This window comes from Oryzias latipes, chromosome 14 (assembly GCF_002234675.1).
Source record: "Oryzias latipes chromosome 14, ASM223467v1".
NCBI lineage: Eukaryota > Metazoa > Chordata > Actinopteri > Beloniformes > Adrianichthyidae > Oryzias > Oryzias latipes.
Window position 1 is genome coordinate 22647590 of NC_019872.2, and position 12316 is coordinate 22659905.

Genomic DNA, 12316 nt, shown 5'->3' on the forward strand with positions numbered 1-12316 from the left:
AAAAGCTAAAGTGGTCTCAGGAATTAGCCAACAGGCTGGAATTGCAAGTTGAACACCCCTCTTTAGGCATTCATCATCTTCTAGCCTGTGATCCCCCTCAGGGGCAGTTCCCATGGTCTTTGCCAACCGGAGTGCGCTCCTGAGTTAGAAAGGCATGAAGATAACAATAACACTACAGGTGAGGCTGCAGATGCAGACATGCCAGCTCTGGCCAGCATGACGGCGGATCATTCCTGCAGCCATGCAGTAGTAGACCGACTGAAACATGACACTTTGTCCAGGAAACCAATGAAGACGAAGCAAAAATTATTATGTGTGCAAACTGATTGTTGGCCGATGCTATAAGGCAAGTTTCTTCTTGAAGGAATCTCAATCAAAACAACAGAAGGTTTATAATGTTTAATGTGTAATGCAGCACTGCTTTGAAATGGCTACAGAACATGAAAACACGTGTAAATGCAGTGGATTTGGTGATGGCTGCTAACAGGCTACATGATGCCACCACAGCAGGTTTGGGTTCTCCTAAGAATTCAACCATCATAATACATAACGTCACTAACTCATTTGCATATTAAAAGAACACCTTAGTAGAAGCCAAAAAACAAAGGCATGATATCTTATCTTCTATATTTACAGTAAACATATTAACACAAATGCTTTTACAGCAATAAAGAAGTAGCTACAGTGCTTCAAAAAACACACTTAGGTCAGAATAATTATCTGCTCGTCCCAAGTGTAATACAGCTAAGGTGGATATAAAACAAAAAATACAAAAACAACAGGGCTGAGAGTTCTGTACAAAGGCAGCAGTCTTTTTCTCTGCTAACATGGTGCTGAGGCACACTGTGAAGCTGGAGGTTGAGGACAGTCTTTGTTGCTGTGCTCTGTCAGTTTGAGAATTACAACCTTTCTCTGGAGCTGCTTGGACTCTGGAGGTCGAGGCTCCTCTGCCGCCGGCTGCTGACAAACCTCCTGCGGCAGCAGCATCTTTATGACATTTGAGTGCCCGGCCCCTACAGCCAGGTGCAAGGGGCTGAGGCCCTCCTCGTCTGTGACACTGCCGGCGTCTGGACAGTGGAGAAGCAGCTCTTTCAGAACCTCACAGTGTCCACTCCCAGCTGCCAGGTGACAGGGGGTGCACAGAGTTTGGCTGGGTCTGGAGGGGTCTGCCCCCTCGGCAATCAGCATCTTGACTGTAGCCAGGTGACCTCGCTGACAGGCCAGGTGGAGCGGTGTGAGTCCCTGAGTGTTCTGGGCGTGCATGTCTGCCTTGTGTTTAATCAAAAGGCGAGAGGTGCTTGTGTGACCCGTCTCGGCTGCGACGTGCAGCGGCGTGTTTAACCCCACTGACGTCAAATGGACACTTGCTCCGAGCTCAATTAGGATCCGTGCCACTCTGTACTGCCCCCTCTGAGATGCCAGATGCAGGGAAGTGCGGCCATCTGATGTCTGGCCATCCACATCAGCGCCCGCCTGCTTCACCAGCAGTTTTACGATACCCAGATGGCCCTGCCAGGCGGCAAAATGGAGCGCGGTCCAGTTGTCTTTCCCCTTGATTTGAACATCAGCCCCACGGCTCAGCAGCACCCTAATCACATTCTCCTGGCCATGCTGACATGCAACGTGAGCCGGCGTACGTCCTTGTCCATCTGTCTCGTTGATAGCTGCGCCACGATCCAGGAGGAGACGTGCGATGGCCTCATCTCCATTCTGGGCTGCCCAGTGCAGAGCTGTGAACTGGTCCTCATCTTTGGCGTTGACGTTCATGCTGCGCCTCCCAAGCAGAAGCTCAGCCAGCGGCTTTTGATGCTTTTCTGTGGCCAGGTGGAGCGGAGTGGAGCCACGGGTGTTTGGAAGATTGGGATTGGCGTTGTTCAAAAGAAGGAATTTGACGGCTTCCTCATTATCCAAGGCGATGGCGTGATGAAGCAGGCTTCCTCCATCGTCAAGGACAAGATCAACATCCTGAGGCTGCAGGATCTTCATCAGCTTGGCCGTATCTTTGGTCCTTATGGCCTCACACAATTTTCGTTTCTGGACCTCAGCAGAATCTTGGTAGTAAGAAGCACAATGGAAGTTAACCAAAAATGTAACCAAAAGTACACGTTCAGAGCAACTATAAAGTCGTGTTTATACATTAAACAATACATTTTAGAAATGTAAGCACTTCTTACCAATCGTGCTTTCTTTCTCAAAGGACAGAGTGATGGAGTCCTGGGAGGAGAACGCTGAATCTGCAGAGGAAATGGCGGATAGTCTCTTGGATGTGCTCTCCCTGCTTTGACAACTGTCTTCCTTCACTCGGTCGAAGCTTCTTGAAATGCCAGAATCAACCTGGCTCAACAGCTTTGACAGGCTGTCATCTTTTTCCGGCAACATGGCTGACTTTGGCCGCACGGGTTTGGCATCCTTACCCTGTGGAAAAAAATCGCTGTTGGCAAACTGGTTTTTGGCATTCTGTAAATTCCGGTTCACGGAAGCTCAAGCTGTGGCTTTGACACTCCCACCACAAACAGCAAGACTGTAAACATTCCTAAAAAAATCTGTTAACTAATCAAATATTTAGAGAACGCTTTAAGTTAAAGACAGACATTGCAGTGCAGCAGGTGTCATTTCCCATTAGCACAGTGATGTGAATCACCTGCACAGTAGCTTACAGGATAGAAACAATAAAGCTGAGAACAGCAAAGAGGTCCATTGGTCAACATTCCTTTATGGTTAAGCAACCCTGTGATTTGTAAATCCGTGATCCTATCTGAAGTGCAATGAAGACTGCTTTCTTGTTGAGTGAGCGGTTATCCATTACCAGATGTAGTGTGTGACTCGGCTATGAAATGCTTAACAGAAGAGAAAAAGACTGTCTTTGTTGTTGTTCAAGAAGATTGGCTTCTCATTTGCATTTTAAATAAAGACCTGAGGCACCACCAGTTTAGAATCTATCAAAGTCCCACTCCAATCATCTTTTCATCTATTTTCTAAGCGTTCCCAGTGATCTTTTAATAATGAATATGCCGTTCTCAGACAAAATCCAAAACCTTTGTCTTTTTCTAGAACATAGTTCACTAGACATTCACCTCAGGGTTGTGGGCGGCACTATTGGCGTGGAATAAAACAACCCAGACTTCCTATCACCTATCTGTTTACATGCTCTCCCATTAGCTTCCAGCCTTAAACCAACATTACTGGTGCAATAAAAACAACGAGCAATATCAGAGCAATGCAGCCGTACAGTTTAGACGAGGAAAACAGACACGTACATGGATCTTTTTGTCATCAGGATCTAGTCGTCTATCAGAATAGAGAGGAGCACGGAGGACCCAGTGTATTTTTTTCAGATCTTATTGAAACTGCATATTTGCGTCTGCTTCTAAATGACAACAATTTAAACAAAGAAATAAATATTCAGATGTGCTATTTCAAGGTTAATTTTTCTTTGCCCTCCCGCTTTAGAAAAATTTTAAAAACAGCAAAAACACTGACGCTCTTTGTCATAAAAACTTCCAAATTCACAGGAAATGCTGTTCTAATGTGACTAGAACAACTTGTTAGGCAGTTCTGACTCGCCTCATTGCTGGTGGATGAGTTTGGAGACATGGGCTCTGGTTCTGAGGATGACCGTAACGTTGGGGTTTTGGGTTCCTCCTGAGGTTTAGAGCACAGCTCCTCAGCTTCAGAGGTAATTTCTGTGGGGACATAACGCTCTCTGTCATGCAAGCATGTTTCATTCAGCTATAACAAGACAAGGTGTGTCATATGTTACATTTCCGGTAGAAGTTCTGGTTTTTCAACTTGAGGTTGGAAATTTATGTAGGAATGAAGTGATATGTAGTGCCTGCTAGCAAAGGTTAGCTTGTAGCTCAGGGTGCTGCTAGCTACTATTAGCAAAACAACCTCAAAAGAACACCAAACATCATGTTTGGTTAAAAAAAGCAACAGAACTTCACTGATTTCTCTAACTAATGTCCCTGCATGAATCATGCTAACAGAAAACCCGACTTTCTAAAAGGTATATTTGGCAGAACAAATCCAATGTCAGGCTTCAAGACAACTAGAACCCATAGCAGAAGATTCAAACACTATAACCTATACCGTGTATATTTATTTTTATTTGTAGTACTTCTTGTCTTGTCCTCTGCACTGTATAACTTACATTACAAAAAAAATTAGAATTACAATAATACATTTAAAAATGAATCTGCCAATGGGGTAAAAAAAATGGTATTACCAAAGACTCTTATTTTAAGGATAAAATTCTAGTCACTAAGATGTGTTTTTTCAAACAAAGATTATTTTGCTATTGAAAAGAAGTTGTTTTTTTCCACATGCATGCTCAGTATGAGGGAATTGAAATGGATTCAGTGTAACCTGCTGGACAAACATGCAGGGCTTCATTCTAGCACATCTGGGATAATCTGGCTTTATAGTAATGATTTAGGCTGAATTTTAAAATCATAAATAAATTTACTTTAATTTTACGAGAGTTTTCTTGTGTTGTTTGCAAAGTGCACTGTGTGGCTTGAAATGAAACAGAATCCAACTAAAACCAGACTTCATGAGCAAAAATACAAAAGGAACCCACTAAAAGGTGGATGCAAAGGAATTCCATGTTCTGGCCTTAAAGGCAAATTTAACTCACTACTAAGCCTTAGTTTGATATCTTACAGTAAGAAAAAGGGTTAAATGGATGTGGGTACATGAATGCTAAGGCGCATCTCACCCTGAAAACTGGGTCTGTCATCTGGATTTGTTGCCCAGCATCGCTGCATCAGGCTCAGGAAACCATCACAGGTGTTTGGACGACATCGTGGAACTGCCCCCAGGTCTGGACGAACCCCTTTCACCACTTTCACCATAATCTGGAGGATGTTGTTTTCTCCTGGAGGGGGCAAACGTCACAGGGTTTTAATTCTGGTGTACTCAGACAAGCACCTTCATCATAGCATTGTGGACAGTCAACCTGTGCAGAATATGCCTTGAGAAAATAACGCCTGGATGACCTGAACTCACATGTTCACCCTTGCAACACTGGATTACATCATAAGTGGAGAAGGTAAAGGCGCCGGCATCGCTGTATGTCACCCAAGCACAGTGTTATCAACGTCTATCTGTGTGCTCATACAGGCCGTGTGTGTTTTTTTTCCCACAGGAGCACACATGTTCTGCCCTCTTTCTATCTGACTGTGGGATCACTCCAGTTGGTGATTCACAGGGCAAAGGCAGGAGCTTACAGCTCATTTACTTCCATTGTACGCCTAATACCCCGAGCAAATGGAGAAGGAAGACGGGCAGGGCCAGGAATTTGCCTGGGTCTTATTTTCTAATAATGTTGGATCAGCAGAGGCAGTGCCAAACCTCAGCCTTCTTCTGCGATAGCTATCATAAAGATACTTGATAAGCCTGGGAAGAAAAAAAAAATAAACACATAACTGTTGGCTGTCTGACCCTCTCCACCTGCTTGCTGAGGAATTTACAAAGTAAACAAGTTCCCCGCACCTCCTCTACAAGCCACACACAAACAACCTCCATGTTTACAGGAACGCTAAAAAAGATTGCAGAAAAGGCAAATAACAAAGATTGAGTGTGTAGGGACATGCTTCAAGTTTCATTGCAAGAGGGCAGCACTGTTAAAGACCCTCTCCAAAAATATTTTGATCTATTGCTTCAGTGTTTCCAGTGGTCTTTTAATTGTGATTATGCCGTTTTTAGCCAAAAATCCCCCAAAACCTGTGTTGTTTTCTGCAGAGCGGCAGGAGTTCATTAGAATTTCACCTTTGAGTTGCCCACCCCCACTTCCCCTCGCCTTTGCTGGGAGCTCGGAACAGAGAGCTTGTGAGCCGCCCAGCGTATTTTCGATGTCACAAATACGATCTTTTTCAAACGGCAATTTTTTTCATCTGCTCCTGTTTCTCAACGGTTTGAATAAAGAAATACTCAGAAATGATATTTTTAGACGTGATCAGAAAAATGCCACAAGAGCGAGATCAACGACACAATTTTGATCAGAGTGAGTCTTTCAAGCAAAGATTTGCTGATTCTAGCTTTTCTTTTAAAAATTTGAATGTGCTTGTAGTGTTTGTGCATAAATCGTACTGCTCGGCTCATCTTGATATGGTTTCTTCTGTGTGAGGACTCCCCATATCACAATAGCAAAACTGAAAGAGAAATGAAAACAGAAAAATTAGGAAATGTCATTTGGAGGAATACAAAAACAAACAAATGAAATGAGGGATCCTTTCAGTGCAAATGTCCAGTTTAAACTTTATTAAAAACCAAACAAGGTTTTGCACACAGCACTCAGACAGCTCACCTGTACACGTCGTGCTTGGTGTCTGACACCCTGAGCTTCTCTATGATTCTCTCAGGAGGAAGGTAGGCGATGGTTCCGCAGAAACCCTCCCTGCTGATGTCATCCTCGGCCCGTGACAGGCCGTTCCACCGGGCCAATCCAAAATCAGATATCTGAGAAAGACAGAGATCAGAGTCTTGATCTCTTCTAGGTTGAAACACTGTTTGGGATGACTAACTTTTCCCTCGTAAAGTGTGACATGTAGCTCAGCTCCTGCAGAGTGCACTTAATGGTATGATAAGGGAAACGCATGTCCCAGCCTGCAGGAAAGGAGAGGCCCTTTGCATTTGTGTTGAGGAGTGCTCACTACCCACAAAAACACGCACGTTTACAGGGAGGCCTAATGGAGGCTAAATAAATCCTGTTGGAACATGCACTGGTGAGGTGTTTACATCCAGATATTAAACTCCAGTAAGATTTGTTTCCACCCACTGCTCTCTGCAGGTTTTAAAGCACCTAGATCATGCAAAGGCAACTTTTTGAGCTTTTTAGAGTATTAGAATATTAATTTCTTACTAAATTAAGCTGCATTTTGATCAGTTCAGGCATTTCTGAGTAAATTTGCTCTCTGAGCACCAACCCCTCCCAAACCACGAAAATGAGCAGGTTCTCACATTGTGACAACACAAAGTGAGGAACAGCCCCTTCCAGGAAGAGTCTGCACGGCCGGCACCGCCCCCAGGCTAACAGACACACCCACTTTCTCTGTGGAGTTAGCGGTGTTTGGCAAAAACGCTTTCTTTTTCTATGCACATCCATCTTTGAAAAAGTTTGGATGTGGTTTGTTTTGGTGGAAGAAACAGACACTCTGCCGAGGCCGACTCTAGGATGACATCATGAAATGAGAGCCACCCACACGGAGTGAAAGGCGGAGCCTCGGAGATCGAGTCATCTTTACTTCTGGGAAGGAAAAGAGCTCAGGAAAATACCTAATATTTCATTTAAAAAAAATCATTCCTTAGTGTGCCCAGGGTAATATGGATCTAGTTCACTCTGTAAGGCTTAAGAATAGCATCATATAGGCCCTTTAAGGGACACAGAGGCACCTCTCTGCCCGCAGCATTTGCAAAGCCTCAAATTTAAGGTCAGAGCTTAAACTATCTGCTAAGGGATTTTCACATTCAGAAAATGAAAAGATTTGCAGTTTTTCATTCATATAGTTATTGTTTAACCAAGTGAAGGGGGTTTAACAAATCTGAGGCATGCTTGGTAAGATAGCATAACGAACTGTCAGAGCAAAAAGCCCCTGCCAGACCTTGGAGCTTTGTACCTTCACGTGATAATGAGCGTCCAGCAGGATGTTGGCCGGCTTCAGGTCCAGGTGGAGAAGAGGTGGATCCATGCAGTGCAGGAAGTTCATCCCCACCGCTGTCTCGTGGATGATGCGGAAGCGGAGCTCCCAGGGCAGCGGGCTGGTGGCCAGCAGGGTCTCCAGGGAGCCAATCTCCATGTACTCCATGACGAGGCCGTGGGGGTCGTCACAGATCCCGTACACAGGCAGGATGTAGCGGAACTTGGCTGCCTCCATCTTCTTGGCCTCCTCAAGCAGCTCTGAGCGCTCCCTTTAAAAAAGAAGTGACGCAAAATCAAATGTTTTTGGCCCATTTTAGTGAATCAAGCTGCTGCTAAAGCCCAGATCTGCTGGTTCACGGCCGTTTATCCAACTTTATTAAACATTAACGGGCTCTGAAGTCACCAAGCTCCCAAACATTCTCTCTTCTTCTCCTTCCCCTCGAATACAGTCTGCCATTCTTTACAAGCTCTCACAAATGCTACATCTTTATCAGGCCAGGAGTTCTTGTGCAAATGTGTCATTCATTCACTTGTATTCCTTTGCATAGCTGCTTCTTTTTGAGGCCTTGAGGACATTCTGGCCTGAAAAGCATCAGCTCAGCCTGAAGGGCTCTTGTTCCGAGTTGCTCAACCAGAGGACTGCAGCTTTATCAGTGCACTGACCCTGCTGACACTTTAAACAAAACAGCAGGTCCTTTGTGACCTCTGTACACATCTCTGGCAGAAGTCGCTTTCAAAATGGAGCCTCTTAATGAGGTCTAGGATAAAGCAGAGTTGCATTCAAAATAAGTACAGGCTCAATTAAACTCTTTGAGACAGCTTTTTAGCCTTTAGCTGAAGGTAAACACCAAATAACTGAGGGGGTCAAAGGGGGATTGACTGTAATTGTGATCTGATATGAGCCTTCAAGCCACCAAACATGAGGTGGGAGACAGTCAGGGCATGGCCTCGTTGTCTAAATCCTTCTTCTATTGCACTGTACTACAAATGGGCAGCTCCTCAGATGAAAACAATGTCTCTGCCTTAACAGAGAAGTCAACAGGACCGGTTCTTCTGCTTTCTACGTTGTCCCTGCCACCCAGAGGCAGCCAGCAGAGCCAGCACACAAAGGCCTCTTTCATCCCTGCTGCGGGATGTCATGTGTCGCCTAATGCAGTTGCCATTTAAAGGCTGCCTATGTACCTTGCAGATATTTGGAGGAGATAAAATCCGAGGTAAAGACTCAGTTGCACCACTGATATAGAGGAAGTCAACGATCCTCAATATGATTTGAGACGGTGAAAAAGTTCACTTTCAAAGCTTGCTTTTAGCAGTAAGAGGACTTGTGTTGGTCAAAGTAAGGGTAAGGGATCTCAGCGTGTGACAGATCAGCCTTTAAAAAGGCCTCTCACAAAGCATCAACTTTTTTGTGTGTAGTCCATCCTCAAAAAGCTCCCAGTGGCGTAAAGTGTCAGAGATTTCTAGAAGGTTAAGTAATCTCCTGTGAGGGCGAAGAGCATTGAATTTCTCTGCTGCCTTCTGGGGTCAGAACTTGATAAGGTTTGTATCGCAGAGCGAACTGGCCCACAGCCAGACTTTCACCTACAGGTCAAGTCTGGATAATTTAATCATTCCGACCCTCAGCTATGAAGTCTGCAGGTGAGTCAGCGCTCCTTCCACACAGCTATGTCTGAATGTGAACAGCCTCCTCGCTGCCGCTCAGTGTGCCCAGACTGAATCACTTCTGATTTCATGAAAACCTTTATCTGACAGCTTCCTGCCCAGGAATGCTCAACATTTCACAAATGTGAAGCTCAAAGAGGGAAAAAAAGACAAAGAAGCGAATCTTGTTCATGGAAAAACCCATCAAACCTCCACCAAAGAACACACAGAGTTCATAAGTGAACCCTTGACACACTGCTATCACTTACTTTTCGTCCACATGAAGACAGGGAGGGCACTTGATAGCCAACCATGTTTTCCACTTCACATGCCGTACTTTGTATACTTGTCCAAATCCACCTGAGCCTATCTTCTCCCAGGAGCTGAACTCAGTAAAGTCAAAGGTCCTTAGCAGCCCCATGTTCCCTTGAGGAGACTCTGGGACGTCCATCTCCATGCTGAGACCCCCACCAACAAGGTCAGCTCCCTTTCTCGTTCAATTCCAAGGTTCAAAGTGGGGGAGTGAACACACACCGACACAGACCTGACTGCTTGTGAGCTCTTCCTTGTTTTGTTCCTCTTCTCTTGCTCTGCACGGCCCCTCCCTCTGTTCACCTGAACTGAAGGGAGGGGCTTGCAATGGTGACATCACATCCTGATGTTGAAACACTAAGAAGAAAATAAGGAAAACCTCATTTTGTAAACAACTCACACAGATCTCATTCGGTTTTAGATTTTCTGTGACAGGAAATTCATGTTCCTGCGACAAATGTGTCCTTCATGAAAATCCCACCACAGCTAGTGATCCGTCTGAGATGGATACAACAAACAGACATTAAAAAGAACTACAATGGGATGTTTGTGTAATGCAGCAAAACTAAAACTAAAGAGCAGAACCATAACAAGGCTCCCATTAAAGCCGGTTCAGGGTCAGCGGAGCTGCACCTGAGCAAAAAGGATTTCATTTAAGTGTACTACAAGCATACCAGGTCTATGCTAAAAGTGGGGCGGTATACTCACTCAAAGTTCATGTTTTGTATATAGTGTAAACTCAAAATGTTCTAATTTAGTCTGAAGAAGTATTTAGTTACTGGTTTATAGTATACTTTCTATTCCTTTCCTCAAGTATACTTTATAAAACAAACTTTAAGTGTACTACTTCCTACTGCGGGTCAGTCTGTTCCTCACTTCTGTGACATTTTCTCCTCAGTTCTGAGATTTCTGAAACAGCAAACAGCAGGTTTGGAACCTGCATCTCCCACTTTGAGTGTTTCTTTTTACTCATCATGGTTTTCAGATAATAAAACCCATCAGTTGTTCAGTTGTTCTGAACGTGTGAACATCATCATCAGTGCTCTTTGCTCTTTTAACTCTAAAACTGGTTGCTTAAACATCCATTCCTTTTTTTTTTTGGGGGGGGGGGGGGGGGGGGCACTCAAGCACAGGAAGAACATGCACACTCCACACAGAAAGGTCCCAGCTGGGATTTGACCCAGAAAATTGTTGCCATCAGCCAAAAGCACTAACCACTACACCACTGTACATCCCAGGTTACTGCAAAAAAGATAAATATATATATATATATATAGAGAGAGAGAGAGAGAAAGAGTACTAGTAATGTTGATCAGTTGGATGTGGAGCACACATTGATGTCACTGTGGGAGAGCAGAAACACTGATCAAACCACTTTCAACCCCTTGACATCTTTGAAATGTACAAAACAGTGAAAAAAAAAAAGCTGCTCTTTCCATCAATGTGGTAAAAGACAAAACGAATCGAAAAGTCATGAGGCTTCAAAACGCAAATTTTGTGTCCACATTTAGTATTTGGCATTCAGCATTTTGTTGGGGTATTAATCCACAATTTCACAATGCAGTGTTCTGGACATTTCCCAGAAGTCTCTTGTATCCATCAATGCTCTCTAGATGGGCGAGTATAGACTCCAACGCACTGCGTTTGATCGATCTAAATGTAATTTTATAAACCATCCAAGCTTTCATCATTAGAACCCAGTGGATTCATGCGTAGTCTGTGTAAAATATTCATATTTATTAGGTTTTTACTTCAGGATATCAGTGAGGTCTTTTTTTTTTAAAGCAGTGAGAATGGCGTCCATATTGCTGCTCAAATCCAGGGCACTGAATTGGCAAAGATTGTAAACAGGCGGAATTATATCTTTAAATCTGTTAGATTATCAGTAAAAAACAGAAGACAGGTAGGTGTGGATTTTTTTGGACAGTCTTTCTCACTCATTAAGATGTATTGGATGTATTTGTGTGTGTGATGCATGATCCTCTCTGACCGTCCTGCCATCACGTTGTCCCACTTTCGCTGACAGAAGAAGACCCTGATGACAGACCCGACCCCCTGAACCTCAGGTCTGAACCTGCTCTAGAGCAGCTATGATGAGAACAGCATGAAGCAGGAGGAGCTTAGACTCAAAGAACGCTTCAGTTTTGGCCTAAAATATTTTGCATTTGTGCGTTGTTTTTTTAGATAAAGATTAACCAAGTGTGGTGACCCGTGGAAACGATAACCTATTTTCTCTTCAAGAAATGTTTGTTCAGGAATCACTGATATGTCGTTTACAGGAAGAGGACCAACACCACCTCTACACACCATGGCGTTGATTCATTTTTAAAACAGGAACGTCGCGAGGGTTAAAGAAAGTTGTGCACACGGGAAGGGAAAACACATTGTTTCATCAAATGAAAATAGTTGCTCAGACTTGAGCTCGCCGCTGTCTTTCTGTTTTATTTCTCTGTAGACGTGACATCAGCCTTCAAGAACTGGATGAACAAGTAGAATAAACGAGTCACCAGGCAGGATCTTCAGGTCGCACGTTCCCTGACTGACGCTGTGGTTCATGTCATGTCTTCAACGCTTAAGGGAGACGGTGGTTCAGCAGTTGACCGCTCGTCCCAGATGCGATCACCCCGCCCCTCTTTGTTCAAATGCAAACGTGCCCTCTGTGGGGGCATGCGCCCCCTGGGTCATTTTAATGACAAGGGGAATCAGAGCAGAGAGTTCACTGAA

General features: G+C 44.2%; 1 protein-coding gene across 1 annotated transcript; it reads right to left on the reverse strand.

The window, feature by feature from the left end:
• Positions 1-384: 384 nt before the first annotated feature.
• Positions 385-9859, reverse strand: ripk4 (receptor interacting serine/threonine kinase 4). Its single transcript, XM_011483804.3, has 8 exons — positions 9550-9859; positions 7617-7908; positions 6308-6459; positions 6091-6152; positions 4718-4876; positions 3565-3683; positions 2175-2415; positions 385-2051 (listed from the first exon to the last, which is right to left on the reverse strand). Exons 1-8 carry the CDS (start codon positions 9735-9737, stop codon positions 823-825), a joined length of 2442 nt encoding a protein of 813 aa, XP_011482106.1. The 5' UTR covers positions 9738-9859; the 3' UTR covers positions 385-822.
• Positions 9860-12316: the final 2457 nt, after the last annotated feature.